The following is a 19,439-nucleotide window of genomic DNA, read 5'->3' as shown; positions in this document are numbered from 1 at the left end:
CCACGAGTGTTTTTATCATTTGCCTCCTTTGCAGTACCAAGCCCGGTGCTTTTGCTTAGCAGATCATAATAAGTCTTCTTGAATTAAATTGCTATTTCTTTAGTGTCAAATCTATGTATGCAAGATGAGCAGATTGTAGTGCACCAATTTTTCATTTTAATGGTGTTTAATAACCTTTAAAGGTTGTAGCATGATTGATTCAGATACAGAAACATGGCAAAGGTAAAGATGACTAAAATAAAGGAACTGGTTGCCCTTATTTTTCAATACATAATATAGCTTCTTAGTTTTAAGCTTTTTCTCTATTCTTAATATATATGATGCCTCATAACTATTTACCAGTGACAACAACAGCAACAATTTCATCTGGAAGTTTCTTTTCTTCTCTTGCCTCTAAGGCTTTTATGCTTAAAAAAAAATTCGTAAAATTTCTTAAGTGGGCTTTGACTTCTCATGTATATATAAATAAATTAAATAATAAACACTGCTTATACTTCTACTTATCAATAAATTTGAGAAAAAATTCATGGGAAAATAACATGAAATAGTGTTTGCCATAGCAAAAGTCAATGTAACAAGGTTTTAGAATTCACCATACTGGAAAACAAGCCAAAGGAAAACAATAATCTATATTGATTAACATTTTATTTATTATTGTTTGAAGTCATATAACAATAGGTTCAGCCAGCCACTGGACTCATAAAAATCTTTAGCAAAACAAAACAATATTGGTGAGTTATCCATACAACAAATTGATTCCATGACCTAACATTATTTTGCTTTCAAAGAATATCTTTCTTAAGAAAATATAAAAATGAAATTTTTAATTCTTTCCTGTCAAAATCCAATCAAGATACATTAAATAACCAAATAATATCTAAGTGCAACTTAATTTTCAGCTTACTGAAACAAACCCACTGTAAAAGTGCTTTTCATGAAGTTACAAAAGGAAAACAAATCAGTCCAAAAATGTGGTGCAAATAAGTCAATAAAACTGATCAAACCCAAGAGAAAAAATTTGAGCAATTGTGACTACTTAAAAAAATAAAATGCATGCTTTGTAATTGGGTGTCTTTATATCTTGCCTTATTAATATAAGATGTTTTTGTTTTGTTTTGTTTTAGAAAATGTCATCAAATATTCCCAGGAAAGACTTCATTTCATCAGCTTCATCATCAGGATGATACCTACTGGAGGGCAGGGGGAAGAAAGTATAGAAATATATATAGATTGCTGACAGATTAATGTGTCAAATAAACCTCAATATGCATAACCTAGGAAGAAGTCTGTGGGGCAAAATCAGACTTCATAAATTATGAGAAGTAGAGATCAAGTCTCTTAGGTATTTCCTTAAGGTTTTTAAAAAGTGATAGCATTTAATCAGTGTATGAACAAGTCTATAAACTTTGACTATTCAAGAGGGTAAGAGAAACTGCTACTTACCCACAGAAGTGACCAGCTTAGAGGGAACTGATCAGACTTAATCTGACTTTTCATTGAAACTGTAGAACCGTGAGAGAATTGATTGGCTAAAATACAACTTGAACTTCTGCAAAATTAGCCAATCTCATTGGGATTTAAGTGATTTTACACTTTATATTATCAACATGTTGTATTCAAATCAGTGAAATAAAGTTTACTAAAACAAAATGTTTTAACTAAAAGTATTAAACATACGTTCTCAAAAACTGAGATATTAATATTATGAATATCTTGAGTTCAGGTCATGAGGGGTCTAAATATTTAATATTTTTCAGTAAATAAAATGTTTAGGTTCTGATCTTTAAAATAAACCAAGGAAAGGGGCATCTGGGTGGCTCAGTCAGTTAAGCATTGGACTCTTGATTTCAACTTAGGTCATGATCTTAGGGTCATAAGATGGAGCCCCATATTGGGCTCTGAGTTGGGCGTGGAGCCTGCTTGAGATTCTCTCTCTTCCTCTACCTTTGCTCTTCCTCTCTCTCTCTTTCTCTAAGATAAAAAAACAAAACAAAACAAAACAAAATAAAATAAACCAAGAAAAAAATAATGTTAAATTTTTTTCTTCTTTTTTTTTTTTAGATTTTATTTGACAGAGAGAGAACACACAAGCAGGAAGAGCACCAGAGGGAGAGGGAGAAGCAGGCTCCCTGCTGTGCAGAGACCTTGATGCAGGGCTCTATCCCAGGACCCTGTATCATGACTTGAGTCAAAGGCAGACACAACTAACTGCCGGGCACCCCTGAATTTCTTCATAGAAAGTTTTTATTGGCATAGTCTTGAAATGTCTTTAAAGAATTCTTACCTGAAATCAATTTCCTCTTTACATTCATTGTTTCTAATAAAGAAATCCACTTTCTTAACAAAATGTGAAGAATTTGGTATTTTTTTAGAGTGAGTAAAGCATAGCTTTTCAATCTCTGGTGACAGATTTTGTTGTTTTCTTTCTTGTGAATGGACCTATAATTTGAGGTTAACAGAAAAAAAGCCAATCATTGAAAGTTTAGCAATTCAGTCAGAATTTAAAAGAAAAACAATTAGGTGCGTCTTACAATAGTTGTATTTCCAGCTTGTTGAGGTAATTTCATCAGGGAGGATGTATCAAACTCGAATACAGGAGAATTTGATAAATAAGTATCTGGCTTCCCATGTGATGAAACAAAACTAAAAAATCAAAAATAATTATTTATAAAATATGGCAACTAAGAGAAACAAACCATTCTAATTTAGATCAATAATGATTCTTTAGGGAATATGATTAAAGTTAACCATATTCATTACCAAAAAAATTGATGCTGTTTCATAGACTCATGGAAACTTTGGTGTAGCTCCTTTCCTTTAGACAAAACACTAATATCTATATTCTAAATTAGATAAGAATACTATTTTTATAAGCCTACAGAAATAATCAATCATTTTCATTAAAATTCGGTCTTATGCTTAATTTTCTATTACCTAGCAGCATGTAAATCTTTTCTAAATCCCATTTTGCTAATTTCCTATCCCTATTCTGGTCTCACTATAAATAGACAACTTGACTTTTCTTCCTATGTAAAACTACATTAGAATTCACCTTCAATCTTCTGTGTTAAATTCATTCATTAAAAAACATTTATTACTATCATATGCCAGATATTGTACTAGGAGTTAGGTATAAAGAGGTAAACAAATCCTCAAGGAGTTATCATCTAGTAGAGGAACAGACAATAAGTAAACAATAAATACACAGAATTATAGATCTTAAAGTGATATGAAGGAAATTAACGGAGTTATATTGCAGGAAATAGTGTGGAGACATAAACCCACTTTAAAAAGGTGGTCATAAATGCATGTCTCTCTGAGGAGGTGACAATTTAAGCTGACGCTTACAGCCTAAAATATGACAGCCATGTAGGGAGTAAGAAGCAATGAGTACAGGTAGTAGAGAAGTACATGTATTGATATGATTGCATCTTTTTGCCTTTGAGGAAAGGCAAGGAATTAAAATAGTAAAAAGGAAAAGCATGTCCCCTTTCCACACCAAATCCTCAGGTCCTGCAGGCCTTCTTTCCAATATCAACTTCTGGCACATTTTTTTCTTTAGAGGCTTCTTGATAAGGATTCCTTTTCAAATCTGCTTAATCTTCTGTTCATCACTTAAAAAATTTTTTTTAAATTTTTATTTATTTATGATAGTCACACACACACACACACACACACAGAGAGAGAGAGAGAGAGAGAGAGAGAGAGGCAGAGGGAGAAGCAGGCTCCATGCACCAGGAGCCCGACGTGGGATTCGATCCCAGGTCTCCAGGATCATGCCCTGGGCCAAAGGCAGGCGCTAAACCGCTGCACCACCCAGGGATCCTGTTCATCACTTTTAAACTCTCCCTAAATTATCTATAGTTTCTAAAGGTATGGCTCACAAAACTGTTTATGTGCTTTGTTATTTTCCTACTTGTATCTTCCTACTTCCTATTTTTTTGCCTCGTTATACCCACAGCTTTGTTCTACTTTGATGCTTCTAATCTGTTTATTCTGTATGACTCAGAGTTAGAACCAATGAATGGAAATAGTAAGAAGCAATTTTAGGTAAATATTCTTAAAAGCTATTGAATAGGCTGAAAGATCCAAACATGGAACAAACATGTTGGAGTGAATGAGCTCCTGATCACTAGAGCTGTTTGATACACATGGCATGAATACCTGCTGGTGATATTGGATGGTGATTCAGTATCTGGTAGTGGGAAGACTAAATGGTGCTTAAGTTAAACACCTCTGAGTTCTGGAATTATCCAAAATCTGTAATTCTGTGATGCTGATAATCAGTAAAATGACTAGATTATAGCAAATGTGCTGAAAGACACCAAACATTTCTTATTTTTTTAAATAGGATAAATAAATAATCCTTAGGTGAATTAGATCCTGAACAAAAAGTTGTCAGTATTTCTTCTGGGGAAAGTTTTGACTGTGGCTATAATTGCTCTCCATGACTTCTAATCAGGTCCAATATCCAGATGCACTTTGAATTTCTGAAAAATACTTCAAGTTGAACATTTAAAAAAAATTTTTTTTTACATTTTTTTAAAGTAGGCTCCATACCCAACGTGAGGTTTGAACTCACAACCCTAAGATCAAGGGTTGCATGCTCTACTGACTGAGCCAGCCAGGTACCCCAAGTTGAACATTTTTTATTTTATTTTATTTTATTTTTAATTTTTATTTATTTATGATAGTCACAGAGAGAGAGAGGCAGAGACACAGGCAGAGGGAGAAGCAGGCTCCATGCACTGGGAGCCCGATGTGGGATTCGATCCCGGGTCTCCAGGATCGCGCCCTGGGCCAAAGGCAGGCGCCAAACCACTGCGCCACCCAGGGATCCCTGAACATTTTTTAAATGACTATTTTCTCTTCCAAATGTCTATGTGTCCTATATTCTCAGATAACAACTTCAACTATCCACTTGCCATGTATTTTTTGCATTTCCTCAACTACTGTATCCATCAATTATTAAATCTAGTATGTGCTGTCTATGAAATGCTTCAAAAATCCAACTCTACCTCTCAGTTTGTATCACCTCTTCTCAGTTTAGGCCTGACTATAGCCTGCCTCTCATGCTGGCCATCATGCTTCTTGTGGTCCCACTTTCTACAATTCATTTTATATATCATATCATATCATATCATATCATATCATATCATATCATCACTATAGGGCATCTATGTGTTATCTTGTGTTTAAGTATATTGGAAAGCTTCCTACTGCTTACATGGAGGTTAAAAACTAAGCTACAGCTAGAGGAGGGCTATAGATTATATCACATTTAAAAAAATTAGTTCTTAAAATTTATGTCAGGAGATGTCACATTAAATTTTAGAGTCTTAGCTTTTTTTTTGAGAATAAGAATATTTGACAACACTAGGCACATATTTCCTGCACAGCAACAACTGGCTGGAGTCAAGTAGTGGTTGACCCTCTTATTTTTATTTTATTTTTTATTATTGAAGTATAATTGACATACAATGTTACATGAACTTCAGGTGTACAACTTACTAATTCAACAATTTTATACATTATTTAATGCTCACCACAATAAGTCTAGTCGCAATCTGTCACCATACAATATCATTACAATATTATTGACTATATTCCCTGTGCTGTAATTTTCTTCTCTCTCTGACTTATTTATAAGTGGAAGTCTGTACATCTTAATCTCCTTTATCTCCTTAATTTCCCCACCCACCCTCTGGTAACCATCAGTTTGTTCTCTGTATTTAAGTCTGTTTTTGTGTTTGTTTGTTCATTTATGGTTTTTTTTTAGATTTCACATCTAAGTGAAATCATATGATTTGATTTATTTCACTTGGCATAATACCCTCTAGGTCCACCTGTGTTGTTGCAAATGGCAAGATCTCATTCTTTTTTATGGCTGAGTAGTATTATAGATACATAAATATTGCACATCTCCCTTAGTCATTCATCTATTGCTACCTACAACTTGAATTGTTTCCATATCTTGCTTCTTATAAATAATGCTGCAAAAACACAGGGGTACATATGTCTTTTAAAACTAGTGTTTTTATTTTCTTTGGGTAAATACCCAGTAGTGGAACTACTGGATTATAGGGTAGTTCCAATTTTTTGAGGGAACTCCATACTACTGATTTTCATAGTGGTTGTAACAATTTATATTCCCATCCCCAGTACACAAGTATTCCCCTTTCTCTATATCCTCACTAACACTTATTATTTAAGTCTTTTTGATACTAGCCATTCTGTCTTGCATGAAATAATATCTCATGGTTTCAATTTGCATGTCCCTGATAATTAGTGATGCTAAGCATCTTTTCATATGTGTCTGTTGGCCATCTGTATATCTTCTTTGGAAATATGTCTATTTAGGCCCTCTATTTTTTAATCAAGTTGGTTTTTTTGTGTGAGTTGTATAAATTCTTTATATATTTTGGATATTAACCCCTTATTGAATATACTATTTGCAAATAGCTTCTCCCATTCAGTAAGTTATCTTTTTGTTTTGTTCATGATTTCCTTTGCTGTGCAAAAGCTTTTTATTTTGGTCTAGTCCCAATAGTTTATTTTTGTTTTTGTTTTCCTTGCCTCAGGAGACATATCCATAAATATGTTGCTAAAACTGATGTCAAAGAGATTACTACGTATATGTTCTTTTAGGAGTTTTATGGTTTCAAGTCTTAAACTTAGGTCTTTAATCCATTTTGAGTTTATTTTTGTGTATGGTGTAAAAAAGTGGTCTAGTGTCTAATTTTGTGCCAGTACCATACTATTTTGATAATATTAGCTTTGTAGTATATCCTGAAATCTGGAATTGTAATATTTCCACCATTTTGCCTTTTATATGGGACAATCTCCAGTTGGTCTTGGCCCACCAAATCCTGAAGGCAGTTTGAGTTTGTAACTCCTACCTACTTGATATGTCAAAGTTGTCTAAATACAGCATTCGAGGCTCTTTAGAATCAGACCTCAGCACTCTCGGCCTTAATGCTATGGCCATACAGACAACACTTTACTGACCCTTGAGCATGAGATGCCTTTTCAAGCCTTATACCTTTACACCTGCTTCATCTATCTGGAATACCTTATCCTTATCTTTTCTACCTTTCTCTTTTCAAACTCCTATTTAGCTTTCCTGGGACCATGATTTGGTAAGTCTAGTGTGGAGCCCAGAAATGTTCATTTTTAATATATTTTAATACTTTTTAAGTAAGTGGTCTGTCAATAGCACTTTGAGAAACACAGCTCTAAAAGAAAGGTTAAGGGGATCCCTGGGTGGCTCAGCGGTTTAGTGCCTTCCTTTGGCCCAGGGCACGATCCTGGAGTCCCGGGATCGAGTCCTGTGTCGGGCATCTGGCATGGAGCCTGCTTCTCCTTCCTCCTGTGTCTCTGCCTCTCTCTCTCTCTCTGTCTCTCTCTCTCTCTCTGTCTGTCTATCATGAATATATAAATAAATAAATCTTTTAAAAAAAATAAAAGAAAGTTTAAGCTTCTTTGGCATCTATTTATTTGATCTCCATCTCCAATTATGTGTCAGGAGGATATAGAGTTGTATAGTATTCCAAACTTGCCTTTTTGTCATTTCTCCTTGGAATTTGCTCTTTGGCTCTTGGAGGAATAGCTTACTTCCCCTGGTACTTGAACTCAAAGTGTTTCCAAATCCTATGTAAAGAGATAACATTTTGAAATTAAATGCCAGGAAACAGATGAATGGATCTACAATGGCTCTCTCCAACAGATGTGATCTTATTAAAGAAGGAATAAGGGTAACAGGCACTAAGGAGGGCACTTGATGGGATGAGCACTGAATGTTATATGTTGGCAAATTGAATTTAAATAAAATATTAAAAAAAGAAGGAATGAATAATTCTTCTCAAAAATCAAATTTAATTTATATAGAGAAATAAGGGAGCAAAGCTAAGGGAGTTAAACTATAAAACATAGGTTAGCTTACTAGTCATTAAAGGTCTACTACTACTAAAGGTCCTGAAACCACTTTTACTTACTTAATAATTTTAACTCACGGAAATAATAAATTTAACTCACGGAGTTGAATTTCATTCAGTATTTTCAAAGGTCTACATATAATCAATTTCATTTAAAGTGCGCTATACATGGCATTTAGAGAGTCTGACTTTCCCAGTGTCAAAATTATGCCCGCTCATGATTAGGCTAACCTCAAAGACTCAGTACAAAGTGCATCCTAAACTGCAATACACAATGACTTTTAATTTTGAGGTAGGGACTAATAGCTGTTCAGTGATACAGGAAATTGTGGCTACTGACTCCACATCATAGATTTTCCTGGTCTATTTTGTGAAGGTGGTCAAATCCTATTCCTTCTGGAAGGAATAATAGCTCTTAAGGTATTTCTCAGAATCCAGAAACGATAGTATTTTGACTTCTAATTGCTTCCCATTAAGAGTCAACTAAAATTCTGAGAGACTGATTTCCTCCTCTCAGCCATCATGGGAGAGAATACCTCCATTTTGCTGTCTTCTCATATACTCATCAAGATTTACATTTTCCGTTTTAGTGACATAGAGTAAATCTGCCAGTAATTTGGAAAATTAAGTCCCATTATTTTAAGGACTTAAATACAATATCGAATAGAGAAGAAACCAATCTTTTCCTATTATTTATTACACTTGAAAAAAAATCAGTATGTCTACTAGAAATAAAAGGTATCTTTTATTTTCCTGGCTAGCAGATGAATACTTTTTAAAATGGAGCAATTTTAGGGGCACCTGGATAGCTCTGTAGGTTGGGCGTCTGAATCTTGATTTTGGCTCAGGTCGTGATCTCAGAGTCATAGGATCAAGCCCTATGTGGGGTCTGTGCTCAGTGTGGAGTCTGCTTGTCCCTCTCCCTCTGTTCCTCTCTTGCTCATGTGTATGCTCTCTCTTTCTCTCTCTCATTCATAAATCAATCAATCAATAAATAATTAAAATATTTTTTTAAATGGAGTGATTTTGTCCTTCACAAACATTAGCAAATTTTGTGTGATCACAGAATTGAAAGCTGGATAGTCTGTTTCATGAGGGAAGATTCAATAAATATTTTGAATTTAAATAGAGTTTTTAACAAAATAGAGGAGCAACAGAACAGAAGAAGCCCATCTGCTATATAATTATCATGGAATAACCTTGACTTTTATCCTTAAAAGGAAATGTGATTTATGGAAGGGTCATATTTTCAGTTTTACTAAAAATTATAATCTTAACAAACAAAAGCTGATGAAGCAAACATATAAGGCAAAGAAAATTAGTTTCAAAAGCTGAACTGAAAAATATTCAAAGAATTTCTCATGAAATTATTTCATGCTAAAAGCCAATTTTACCTGATGTTTTTGTCTTCTCAGTACTGTCTGAAAAACTAGTAACTTCTAATAAGTTCTCATCATCAAAATCATCCCAAACTTCATTTCCCAATTCAAAGTTCACATTCAAAACTTCTGAGGATGGAGAATTACTTTTATCCCCATCTGTCAAATTCTGGTTTCCAGATGCATTAAGATGTCTGTTGAACAGCACTGTTTGAGGGGCTTTCTCATTTGAAGTTGCAGAATAGTTCCATCTAGAGAAATCTGTCATGTGTATGTATAAAAGAGTATAGGTACTTTTTAAACCATTAACATCATTTTCAATTGATATATCAAACACATCTTTCAACTACTAAACTGAAGTTTGAATAGTAGTTTTCAAAAGTATTGGGTCAAGCATTGTTGATACTGTTTCAACCAATTCTATTTACTGTATTACATATACTGATATTTTCACTAAGTTTAGTTTTCAGTGGATTCTTTTAGACAGAATTAATTTTCCCTCTTAATTCCTAAATGAGAATAACCCTACTCTAAAATGAATTTATAATTTCTAAAATGGTCTTCCTTCTTCCAGCTCTTCTCCCTACAAGTGAATTTTGAATATTATTATGAAATATGTTCTTCCAAAATATATCTTAATTCTCCTGCTAAAAAAAATCCTCAGTGTTATCCACTGTTGATAGCCTGGGCTTAGGGCCAGACTACCTGGGTGAAAATTCTACTTCTCTCACTTACTAGTTGTATCATCCTAGACGAGTAATTTAAAGTTTCTGAACCTTATTTTCTCCTCTGCAAAATGGGAATGATAACAGTAACTATTTCATAAGATTATTAGAGGGAATAAATGCTTTTACTTTTGCAGTTTTCCACAGTAGTGTGCTAAGAAATTTTTAATAACTGCTTCTCAAAAAAATGTATGCATATATATATTTACATTTATTACATGCATTTATTATAGGTAAAGGATATGTAGCACACAGTTTACAATTAATAATACAATATATAGCATGCTTAATTATACATTCTATATATCTGATTTTCACTGAATGTTCTCATCGAGTTTTGTATCTGTAGCCAACCTATGGTCGCAATTAACAAATGAACATAGTTTTCACATGAATGCTACTTGATATTCTTGTTGAGTTTAACTAAGATGAAAGTAAAATAACTAAGATAGATGAAGGAACTTGACTCATTCACTCATTGACTTAGGCAACTCCTTCGCTAAATTACACAATAGTTTTCAAATACTAGAAGAATATTCCCTCAACTTTTTGTTAATCTGCATTATTAACATTTTCTCCATCATTTTCATAAGTCTAAACAATAAGTCAAGTCCTAATTTGCAGTTTTTGCTGATTCCCATGGTATAAATACTCCCATTATTAATAATTTCAAGCTATCAAAAAAAAATAATTTCAAGCTACCAATGTGACATCTCTGAATGCAAAGTTGAGAAGATATGCATAGTAGCACACCACTATATAATATTTCCACCATATAGATACAAATATAGAGGCAAATAATCTCAAGAACACAAATAGTAATATGCAGTAGAATAATTAGGAAGTGATTAGTTTTGAATATTTACCGTCTTTGTTTTTAATTATTTAATTGAAAGTTTATATAATTACACTTTTAATAATGGCTAAAAGATTCCCAAGTATTTAATAATTCTCTCTCACAAGCCAGCACAAGCTTACTCCAGCATATCACCAAATTTCCTTCACTTTAAATATTCTCTGTACCTTTTTTCACCTAGCCAAATCCTACTTTATCTTCCAATTGTACCTACAACTCCAGTTCACATTATTCTACTTTCATTCATTGATACACACATATGATATATATTAAAATAGAAGTAGGGCACAGGAGTGCAATGGGAATACAAAGGGAACAGGATCTAAACTTACAATGGAAGTTAGAGTGGACCTCTAGGGTGGTAAAATGATAAGAAGGTAACACTGGAATTTGAGCTTGGTAGAGTTGTAATTGTGGAGCAGGGCTAAGGGGAAGGCAAGATACTCCATGAAGAGAGGACAGCATGTGAAAGACATGGCAATAATGGAGACCAGAGAATGTCTGGAAAACTATAAGTTTTCTGGATTTCTGGAGCACAAAGTAGAAGGAAAAGAAGTCCACTGAGACTGCACAGGAAGTTTAGTGCCAGATTATATTGATGCTTTTTTTCTTTTCTTTTCTTTTTTTTAAGATTTTATTTATTTATTCATGAGAGGCACAGAGAGAGAAGCAGAGACATAGGCAGAGGGAGAAGCAGGCTCCATGCAGGGAGCCTGATGTGGGACTTGATCCTGGGAATCCTGGATCACACCCCGAGCCAAAGTCAGAGGCTCAATCGCTGAGCCACCCAGCGTCCCTTGATGCTTATTTTCCATGTTAAAGAATTCACCCCCCCCCTTATAGGCAATGTATAACCACTAAAGACATTTTAGCAAGAGGTTTAGATGATCAGAGATACCTGTTAGATGACTCAAAATAGTCATGGGTGGGATGATAATGAGACTGAAAGCAAGGAGAAAAGTAAGACAGCTACTCCAATAAATGAAAGACAATGAATGTTTGAACTAGAGCATCAGGGACAGAGAAGAAGAACAGATATAAGAGATGTTTAGGAGGCAAAACAGATAGGACCTGGAGATTATTTGCAGGTAAGGTAAGATATTTAGGGTGACTCTTTTCCTGCCTTTAGCAGCTTAGAAAAGAAGAGGGTATGCTTAAACACTCTGACCTTTATAAAGATAAATAAAACCATAAAAATGTAAAATATTAACAAAAGAAGAGAAGAAAAGAAAAGGAGCAGTGTGAGGTACAGAGAAGTAGAAGGAGTTCAGATGCTGATATGTTAAGTTTCAGGTGGATATATCCAGAAAGGTGACTGTATAGATGGTCCAGAGGCTAGGCAGAAAGATATAGATGGTAGTTACAGATGTAGAAATCATTTGAATAGAGTTAGTAATTTTAGACATGGACTCAGATGACCTTGTATAAGAAAAGTTTATGAAGTAAGAACAAAAAGAAGAAAAATAATCCTTTGCAACATTAACAGGAAAAAATGCCCAAGCTATTCAAGAAGTAGGAGAACCAACAGAACGGTTTAACTGAAATCAAAGCAGAGTTTTCCAAAAGGAGGGAAAGACCAGATGTGCCAAATACTACGAAGGTAAAAAAATAAAAGTTGAAAAGAGTTTACTGAACTCAGCACTAGAAGATCACTAACTGGTCTAAGTGAAAGCAGTTTCAAAGGAGTGGAGAACCCAAATTTTAGTTAGTGAAAAATGACTAGCAGGTAAGGAAGTGAACACAATGAGTATAAATTGCTCTTTGAAGAATTTTTGTTTTGATGAGAAAGCAGACATTAAACTGTATATACCCTGGTGATTCTGTTCTTTGCCGGACATACTTTCAGATGTATGGAGTATCTTTATTAGGAGTGTCTTTCCTTTCCTTTGGGGAAACTGCCTCCACCCATTCCATGTGATCCTGGTGAGGATGTCATTTATAGTACCCTGGTCCGCAGGGCTACAGAGGAGGAACACATGACCCAAACCTCAGGCTAAAGGGATTGATCAAGGGATGAGTACATAATTTAACTGAGGCCATTTAGAATGAACTCTGCTCTGCCAAAGCTAACAGGGAAGACTTTTCTACTGAGGCTGTACAACTGGGAAGATGGAAGGACTACCTGCCATGTGAAAAAGCCTGTTGAAAAAAATAAAAGCAATCAGTAACAGGCATACCAAAAAGACTGAGAGAAAGCCAGAGGCATGACTGAAATCATTTGAGTGCTTAGATCTAGCAAGATTAAATCCAGATGCATGCCTGGACTTTCAGTTTACATGAATGGTCTCCCCCTTTTTGTGATTCAGTTACTTTGAGTAGAATTTCTGTCACTTACAACCAGAACCATTATGACTAGCTAGATGAGGGCAGGGAGCTGAAGAAGGAAGACTTGAGCCTATTTATATGTTGAAGAGAAAGAGGGAGGAAAGTATACGTTAAGAAGAGAGGGATAACTGGTCTCCTAAAGCCCCAAGAGAGGCAGGACTAGAAAGATAAAACTACAGGTGGAGAGATAAACCCTGAATAGAAGAAAAGAGAATTCTTCTATAAAGACAAACAGTGTAAAGAATGGATGCAGACATAGAGAAATATACAGTTGCAAGATGGAAAGTTGAAAGAGTTCATATAGGTTCGATTTTCAATTCTGCACTGATAACTAAAAGTCAATTTCATTTTATAGAAATGGCATTGAGCTGGGAATCAAGAGATATAGAATCTATTTCTGGCCCTGCCATTAATTAGATATGTGATTTTGGGCGAGTCATTTAATCTCACAGAGTCTTGGTTTCTTTCACTATAAAATGAGAAATTGCACAAAGGTCCCTTACAATTTAAATTTTATGATTCAACACACTTTTTCATATAATTTCTGACATTTTTCTTTTTCTTTTCTAAGAATTAGAATATAGATGATAAAAATTGGCATGTTTTTCTTAAAACATTCTCTAGAGAAATATTTGAATACAAATGAAGTATGTTTTGCCATCCAAAACTGACATGTGGAAAGTATAATGAATATACTCAATTACTACTAATAATAGTACCAGATACTATGGTAAGGGATTTATGTATATTATCTCATTTAAAAATCCCTAAAACATAAGCAGATGAGGGAATTGAGATAAAGTAGGTAGATACATTACAAAAGGTAACACAACTACTAAATGGCAGAGCTAGAATTTGAACCTAGACAGATTATTCTAAGTATTTTTTTTTTTTTTGGTAACCTCTAAACCCAAAGTGGGTCTGGAACTCACAACCCTGTGATCAAGAGTTACATGCTCTACCAACTAAGCCAGCTAAGCATCCCTAGACCGATCATTCTAGATCATGTGAATTTAACTACTATACCACACAGCTTCTCCTTTTTAAAAAAATGTGGCCCATTTTCAATAAAACAGGGATACAATTGTCATTGGGGGTTAAAGTATCTAGATGAGACTTTAATATCATAATATAATTTGGATTTGGAATAGGGGATAGGAAAGAAATAAAAGTAGGAAAACTATGTAAAGACAGCATGAAAGGAGGCACCTGGGTGGCTCAGTCATTTAAGCATCTGTCTTTGGCTCAGGTCATGATCCCAGGGTTCTGGAATTGAACCCTAGAATCAAATCTCTCTCCACTGAGTAGGGAGCCTGCTTCTCCCTCTCCTCCCCTCTCGCGCTCTCTCGCGCGATTTCTGTCTCTCTCTCTCAAATAAATAAAATCTCAAAAAAAAAAAAAAAAGCATGAAAGTAAGCAGAGGGATAAACTGTGGTATGGAGAAGGGCAGGGAAGAGAGCAGCAGAATGAGGAATAAGTTAGAGGGCTATAGGTTGAAAAGAGATAAAAATAAGGGAGTTGACAATCTAACACCCCTCCATGTCGTAATGATATTCAGACTTTGAGCAAGTTGGATAAATACTCTGACACTCTAAGTGTGATTAGGGGACTTTCCAACACTATGAATGAAATCCTAATCACTAGGACTCCAGCCCTAGCCTACTTAAGATTTTAAATGATGGCTAGAGGAAGCATAAAGTGACAGCATGAAGGAAAGACTCTCAATAGATGCTAAGGCTACACACATGAAAACATTTACGAGAAACCCCAAGTTTATCATTTCTACATACAGCAACTGAAAAACAATTCTATGGCCAGAATTACTTCTCACACATTTTAACAGACAGGCTATTAATGGCATAACCCAAACAAATAATGCTATTAATAACAGGATCCAGAGTAATGATGAGCTGTCCCAATGTTGAAGAATTATATGCTTTATCTCATTAATCAAATGATTGACACAGATAAAAAGCAAATCTGAATTACATATGAGCTATACCCCATAAACTAGGTTATACTCTCATACTATCAGAGAAATTTTAAGAATTATAAGTTTAGAAATTGGAGAGATATTAAAGATCATTTAATTTAATCCCCTAATTTTAAAGATAAGACTAAGACCTAAAGGGGTTAAATAATTTTCCCAAGATCATACAGCTATTTGGTAAAACTGGACTAATTTTATAAACATAAAATTATTTTAAATAATTTCAAAGACATATAAAAGTAATAGCTCAGTATTTTAATACTTTGTGTATCTCGAGATCCCTTATTTTCTCAGCTTTTCCTCATATTATCTTTAAATAAAAATAACCAACACTATGTAGGGAAGAGATTTTTAAAAAATCTATAACAAACATAGCAGATAGATCTAAAATAACAGACCTAAAAATTTGAAATTGATCCAATAACCCAAGAGGAAAATGTTGCCAAGTTAATAATCATAGTAATTTCAGATGTTGATTTTTCAATAACAATGTCATTCCAAAGTAATGATACACCATTTTCTCTTTCAAGGCAATATCAATGGTAATTCACCTTTGTCTTCATATTCAGATGGTTCTTGTTGAACTTTTACACAGAAATCATGCTGATCCCTCTGCTCCATTACAGACAATCCAGGTATGTTTAAACACTCTGACCTTTATAAAGATAAATAAAACCATAAAAATGTTAAATATTAAAATTAATCTGAATTTGAAAACCACTTACTCATATAAATAAAAAAGAAATGTTTCATCTTCTCAACACTTCTGTGATAAACCACATTAGCCTGGGTAGTAAAGGGTAAGAAATAGGTGTTTATTGGAAGCAAGATACTTAGTCATCTTTACATGTCCCAAATATGTAGATATCTGTTATCTGTGTATAGCCTTAAAGATCTATTGTTAATGCTACTTTCAATTAGATAACAAAAGCTAGGATCTCTTGAAGTAGTGTTGGCATCTGTTCTGATTGGTCAGTGGCTGTTCTGTACTGTTTGTTAAGTATATTAAATGTCATCCCTGCGTATAGAATACCCTTATCTGGAAGGGAAATGACATATATTCTAGGCATCATGATATAGGAAAAGAATGCTGAGTTATCAGCTAGGCCCTTCTGCTTAATAACTAGGAATATGAGCTTTGATTATTTTATTTATAAAATGGGATATAAATACCCCATTTTATAAGCCAGGTTGTGGTTAAGGCCAAAAGAGATAAAATGCAAATGGGCAATTTTAAAATTGTAAGTTATTTTATAAATCTGAAGTGTTAAAAAAAAAAAAATAAATAAATAAATCTGAAGTGTTATTAACATAGAGTGGGCCCTTAGATGGAAAAGATTAGACTTTGTACAGTAACATGATTTTTCTTTTTAAAGTATACTTTTGTTACCTGTTAAATTTAGAAGGCAGAGAAAGCTGAGGGCATGACATAGGATGAGTAGTTTCCCAGGAAAGACATGATTCAATGAACGTTAAAATGTAACTGTAGAGTTCTAAATAAATTTAGATAACCAAACTCTTATGATGTCATTACTTCATTATGGGATGAAATAATTACTATAATTTTTTAAAAATATTTTATTCGTTTATTCATGAGAGAGAGAGAGAGAGAGGGGCAGAGACACAGGCAGAAGGAGAAGGCTCCATGCAGGGAGCCCGACGTGGGACTCGATCCCGGGTCTTCAAGGTCAGGCCCTGGGCTGAAGGTGGTACTAAACCGCTGAGCCACCCGGGCTGCCCAATTACTACAATTTGAATGTAGCCAGTGTTCACCTTTCACTGAATACATGATTATTTTGGAAGAGCAAGGAGTTTATTATAACCATTCTACGTTGGATAGTAACATTATATTTGTACCTTGATATACTGGGAACAGAAGGTTTTGGAGTAAAACCAAATTCTTTAAGGTCCACACTTCGAGTTTTATTCATTTGCATCTATTAATGAAAAAAGTCCAACTGTCAATTTCACACCCAACACTTTTTAACAAATAAGCCAAACAGCAAAAGTCCTGCTGGTACATTAAGTCCCAAAACCAATGAATTATGAAAAACTCAGGCTAGTTCTCAAATCAAATCTCCTTCTTAGGCGCTTCTTAAATGTTGATATTCTTCATTGTTCTTTACCAGGCCTTCTTCTCTCTCTACACATTTTCAAAGATCTCATTTACTTCATGACTTCAATTATCATCTACAAGTGAATGACTCTCAAATCTATATTTCTAATTCAGCTCCTTCTCCTGATTTTTAAACAGTTATATACAACTGTCTGTAGAACATCTTTACAGATGTCCATCTTTACAGATATCTTGCAGACTTCTAAATCCAATATTTTCCCTTAAGCTTATTTTACATCTACTTCTCCAAACTTGCTTTTCCTTTGGAGTTTCCACCCTAGTGAGGCCTCATTTTTTTCCTAGTTGCTCAATCCAGAAAGCTGGCCATGATTTTTACTCCTTCTACTTCACCCTTCATAAGCAATTAAGTACCAAGGTAGTTGATTTTATCTCTGAAAAATGCCTTAAACCTAGCTACTTCTTTCCACTGCTACTGCAGGCCATCATCTTGCCTGGATTATTGCAAAACCCACCTAATGAGTCCTTATGTTCCTCTTCTATCATCCTCTAATCCATTCTCTACATTGAATCTGGAGTGAACTTTAGAAAATCCAATTCTGATCATGTCACTGATTAAAGCCCTTCAGTGGCTTCCCAATACTTTCAGGATAAAGTCCAAATCCTTAAAATAGCAAAAAGGCTTTCATTATCTAGCTCTTACTTACCTCTTCAGTCTCATCTCTCTCTACTCCCTTACTTGTGATTGAACTCCTGACACACTGTGTAACTTCAGTGTTTTAAAAGATCTCTGTTTCTTTCTCAGGTCTGGACCACTGCATATTTTCTATGCCTGGAATACTCTTCTATCCTTCTCTACTACCACTGTGATGCCTACCTCTCCATACCTGGCTTATGCCTATATATCCTTAAAATCTCAATCATGTTTATTTGAAATCCTTTCCTGGTCTATCACTTTTAAGCTATCTTACATGTCTGTCACAGAACCATTCATCACACTACATTGAAAAAGTCTACTTAGTTATTTGTATCCTTCACCCAACTCTAAGCTCTCTGAGGATTGGGACTAAAACTCTTATTTACTGCCATCTCTTAGCACCGATCACAGTATTTATAGCATATTGTTGGTGCTCAATGAATATGGAAGGGGCACTTGGCTGGCTCAGTTGAAGAGCATGAGACTCTTGATTTCAGTTATGGGTTTGAACCCCGTGTTGGGTGCACAGACTACTAAAAATAATAACTTTTTTTTTTTTAAGAGAGGAAGACAGAGAAAGAGGGGAAGTCATACAGGGGGAGAGAGAGAATCTTAAGCAAGCTCCACACCTAGCACAGAACCCAACATGGGGCTCGATCTCAATACCCTGAGATCATGACCTGAGCTGAAATCAAGAGTCAGACACTTAGCTGACGGAGCCATGTAAGTGCACCAATTAAACAAACTTTTAAAAAATGGATATGGAAGGAAAGAAGGAATAATATGGAATGGGAAGGAAGGAAGAAAGAAAGGAGGGGGTGGGAGGGAGGAGAAAAACCTTGGAGCTACTAAAAAATTATTATCTCAGAGAAGGTGGTGGTGTTTGAAACTGCATGCCTCTGCCTCTTTCTCAATATTCCCCTTGTTTTAGCCTCATGACTTAAAATCTTCATTCTTATTAAAGCCCTAGAAATGCAGACACTCTGCCATTTTCTTGCCTTGTTTCTGTTGCCTGATCAATTATTTTGCCCTGGATGTGGTGACGTAGGGTTAGAATAAGTCTGCTAGTGACCAGCCTATCAACCAGTAGGAACAACCATACTTTCATGACTTGGAAAGGAGGCTCTTGCTCAGTACTCATCTAGGTACTTGAATCAAAATCAACCTCAGACTTTCCATACCACTCCAGCACAGAGAGAACCAGAAAAGGGCAAGCATGTCTAGTTTTAATTGCCAAACCAAGCCAAGTGACATATCCCTCTCCATTTCCCTCTTTTTTAGTCAAACACTAATAAGGGGCTGTAGAACTATGTCCCAAAAGGAGATTTACAGACTAATTATTAAGAAGTACAATATTTTACCCTTTAGAAACAATTTGAAAAATGGCCATCCTCCTAGACAAGCCCTCAAGTAACCAAAGTACACTTTGGATTTATACCTAATTGATACAAAGAATAAA

The 19,439-nt window shown here is 34.8% G+C and overlaps 1 protein-coding gene across 3 annotated transcripts in view; it reads right to left on the bottom strand.

The window, feature by feature from the left end:
• Positions 1-630: 630 nt before the first annotated feature.
• The window catches only part of HFM1 (helicase for meiosis 1), a 99,196-nt gene continuing 80,387 nt past the window's right edge, over positions 631-19,439 (bottom strand). The window contains exons 33-39 of one of the 3 annotated variants that reach the window (XM_025996484.2): positions 17,067-17,146; positions 15,761-15,864; positions 9,329-9,574; positions 7,560-7,650; positions 2,532-2,643; positions 2,285-2,439; positions 631-1,190 (exon numbers count right to left, since the gene is read on the bottom strand). In XM_025996484.2, coding sequence (XP_025852269.1) covers positions 1,121-1,190; positions 2,285-2,439; positions 2,532-2,643; positions 7,560-7,650; positions 9,329-9,574; positions 15,761-15,864; positions 17,067-17,146 — 858 coding nt within the window. In that variant the 3' untranslated portion in view covers positions 631-1,120. The remainder of the gene's footprint in view (positions 1,191-2,284; positions 2,440-2,531; positions 2,644-7,559; positions 7,651-9,328; positions 9,575-15,760; positions 15,865-17,066; positions 17,147-19,439) is intronic. The other 2 variants (XR_012000776.1, XR_012000777.1) reach the window with 2 other exon arrangements.

This window comes from Vulpes vulpes, chromosome 3 (genome assembly GCF_048418805.1).
Source record: "Vulpes vulpes isolate BD-2025 chromosome 3, VulVul3, whole genome shotgun sequence".
NCBI classification, from domain to species: domain Eukaryota; kingdom Metazoa; phylum Chordata; class Mammalia; order Carnivora; family Canidae; genus Vulpes; species Vulpes vulpes.
This window is presented reverse-complemented; position numbering and strand designations above follow the sequence as displayed.